The 3,215-nt window shown below is 57.5% G+C and overlaps 1 protein-coding gene across 1 annotated transcript in view; it reads right to left on the reverse strand.

Moving 5' to 3' along the window:
• PRKCSH (protein kinase C substrate 80K-H) overlaps positions 1 to 3,215 on the reverse strand; it is a 13,081-nt gene that overhangs the window by 7,157 nt on the left and 2,709 nt on the right. The window contains exon 7 of the mRNA XM_023745791.1: positions 1,564 to 1,693. Within this exon, the coding sequence (XP_023601559.1) occupies positions 1,564 to 1,693 (130 nt within the window). The remainder of the gene's footprint in view (positions 1 to 1,563; positions 1,694 to 3,215) is intronic.

Here is a 3,215-nt window from a genome sequence, read left to right on the forward strand (position 1 = left end):
AAGCCAGAGTCAGGGTCCCAGCCCCGAAGAGGCACCAGGTCTTGGGCCCACTGAGCAGGAGCGTGTGGGCCGCCAGAAAAAGCAGGAAAACCGTCATCTGGAGCAGAGGCTGCCATGGAGGAGGAGGAGGAAGAGTGCACAGACTTAAGGAACAGGAAAGCCAGGACAGAGTCAAGGAAGCCAGGTTCACTCGGGGCGGGAGAGAGAGCCGCCTGGCTTCCCGGCACTGGAGGGGAGGGGCTTGGGCAGTAGAGGTCTGAGCGTATTTCTAAGCAGAGGGAAGGTGTCAGCCAAAGACCACCCAGGAGAGGAGACTGGAGGCCAGAGCGTGGGGACACGGCCTCCACTGAGGAGAGGAGGAGGGGAGTCCCTGCAGGCGTCTCCACCCAACAAGCCCTGGGATTCGGGCAGGGGGCTCTGTAGGCGCTCACTCCCCTGATTTCCTGGCTCCCGCCTCACTCGGGGTAAAAGCCGAGTCCTCTCCATGGTCCCTCAGGCCCTGTACGGCCGCCCCATCAGTCCCCGCCCTGCCTCTCCCTCCTGCCACATGGCTGGCCTGCTGCTCCTTAAAAACCAGACACGATCACTCGGGCCTCTGCACCTGCTCCCCTGCAGGCAGCGGCCTCTCCATCTTGTTCAATGCGGTGCTGTTGGCACTGGGCTGTGCCTGGCACTCAGCAGATACTTGTTAGATAAACTACTGAATTATTGATTATGACAAATCAGGGCTGAGAGAGGGGGAAGGAAGAACGCAGCAGATGCCCAGGGAGATGGAGGACATCAACAGCTTGGGGGCTGCCAGTTCCTGGCTACCAGCGTAGGAACAGCTGGAGCCACACCTCCAAACCTCCCAGCAGTGCTGTCCTTTGACTAGTCTGTCCCACCGCCCCCTCCTATGCTGCTTCCACGGTGTGTCCCCCACGGAGCTGACTGAGAACAAGGACCAAGGCTTCCAATTTCCCGGAATGGTGACATGACCTGCCAGTGGCAAGAAAATGCTGAACACAGCAAGAAAATGCTGAACACAGCATAGGAACATCTTAAAGCCAACCAAGGCAGGAGGAACTGCCAGGGCAACGAAGCACTTGGAAGGGTGAGAGATGCGGAGGCTGATTTTGCCCTAAAGGACTTGCCAATTCTGGATGTGTCTGTCTTGATGAGAACTTGTGGGGCCAAGGAGATGGAAATCAGTCCAAGGTGGGGAGCGTAACAGCAGACATACCACTGTGGCCGCCATGGGGCTGCCGCTCAGGGGGCGCGAGGCTGGATGGGGACTCACCCAGCCTTCGCTCAGTTCTGAGCTCCAGCCTGAACCTGGATTTGGGAATCCCGCGTGGCTGGCAGGAGGAAAAGTCCCTTCTCTCTGGAGAAGGACTCCTCATCCCAGGCTACAAATTGCTCCTGTAAATGACTGTCAAGTACGGTGGCCAACACACAGTCGAAGATAACTAGGCACGTGGGGAACCGAGGCACGTGATCCAGAAAAGCAGCAGGAAAAACAGACAAATGGGCGAGGAGCAAGTCTCCTGGGCCCGGGCTCGTCCTGGCCACCCTGTGCCATACCTTCCCACAGCTTCTGGTGCTGGTCTTTGGCCTCCTTCTCTGGCTTCTCAGCCTCCTCCTTCACCGTCCGCAGCATCTCCACCTGGTCCTCCAGGGACTTCTTTCCGGTCTGCAGCTCAGTGAGCTTTTGCTGGATGGGGAGAAGGCAAGGGGCCAGCTCTTCCTTCTGTTCTACTTTCTTCCTCACAGACTGCTACCTCCCCGCCTCTACTCCGGGGCAACCGCAGGGCCTTTCCAAAACTCACACCCTCCTGGGTCCCCCGCTTGCTGTGGTTCCCTGCGGCCCACTCACCTTAATGTAGCTTCGAGGCCCCGTGTGACCAGGCCCCGGCTGCCTCTCCAGCTCCACCTGCCCCAATGCTATCTTTTTTTTATTTTATTTTTTGGTTAATCCTCACCCAAGGATATTTTTCCCATTGATTTTTAGAGCTAGTGAAAGGGAGGGCAGGAGAGAGAAACATCGAAGTAAGAGAGACACTGCAACTGGTTGCCTCCTGCACTGACTGCAGCTGGGAATCAAACCCACAACCCAGGAATCGGACCCCTAACACTTCGTTGCATGAGCCAATGCTCTGACCAGTGGGAACACTGGCCAGGGCCCTATTGCTATTCTAAATATACATATTTCTTATTGATTCCAGAGAGGAAGGGAGAGGGAAAGAGAGAGAGAAATATCAATGATGAGAGAGAATCATCAATTGGCTGCCTCCTGCACGCCCCTCACTGGGGATTGAGCTGGCAACCCGGGCACGTGCCCTGCCCGGGAACTGAACCAGGACCTCCTGGTTCATAGGTCAACGCTCAACCACTGAGCCACACCAGCCGGGCAATTTTAAACTCTAGGCTCCAACTGTCTTAACAACCAACATTCAGACCGCAAATGCTCTCTGCCTCGTTCTTCACACGTGCGCCCCTTCCATCTGGAGCACTCTACCTGGCTGCCGTGAATCCCCCACAGATTTCAGCCTGGAGACCTCATCCTCCAGGAAGTCTCCCTGCTTCCTGCCGCGAAGACCAGGGACCAGGCAAGAGTATCTTCTTTTTGCCCAGCAACCCTGGGCATCATGTTCTGTCCGTCTGTCCCTCCCACCGGACAATGCACCCTTGAGGCAGTTCCTGGTGAGCTTCCAGCCTCATGCCCAGTGCACAGCACATCCTGGGCCTCTGTGGATATTTCAAGAAGGACTGAGTGTGCGGGACGGGCTCCAGCCTAGGAACTGGGCCCCAAGCTGCAGGGTCTTACCCGAGCACCCACAGCATCACTGTTCTCCCGAGACCTCGGCTGACACCTCAGCGTAGACTGCTGCTATGATCCTCCCAACTCGCCACGAGGGCAAAGGTCGCTTGGAGACAGCTTCACCACATAGTTCCCCCACTACCCCCTGAGCTTAGGACGGAGCTCACGGCCCCAGGGTCCTCCGTAGCCAGGCCCTGGGGATGAGGGAGAAAGACCTGGAACCTTCCCTGGGCTGGAGCCCTTGCTCAGTGGGCCGAACAGGAGCCCAGAAGCAGTGCTGAGAACTCTGACCCATCAAACAGCCAAGGGAATGGAAGGCAGGGGAGGGAGACACACACTTGGGGGTACACCCTCCTCGCGGCCCCCAAAGCACACACCCTACTGAACTAGCCCAGCTGCGGCTGATTGACACGGT

This window comes from Myotis lucifugus, unplaced genomic scaffold (assembly GCF_000147115.1).
Source record: "Myotis lucifugus unplaced genomic scaffold, Myoluc2.0 scaffold_583, whole genome shotgun sequence".
Lineage (NCBI taxonomy): Eukaryota > Metazoa > Chordata > Mammalia > Chiroptera > Vespertilionidae > Myotis > Myotis lucifugus.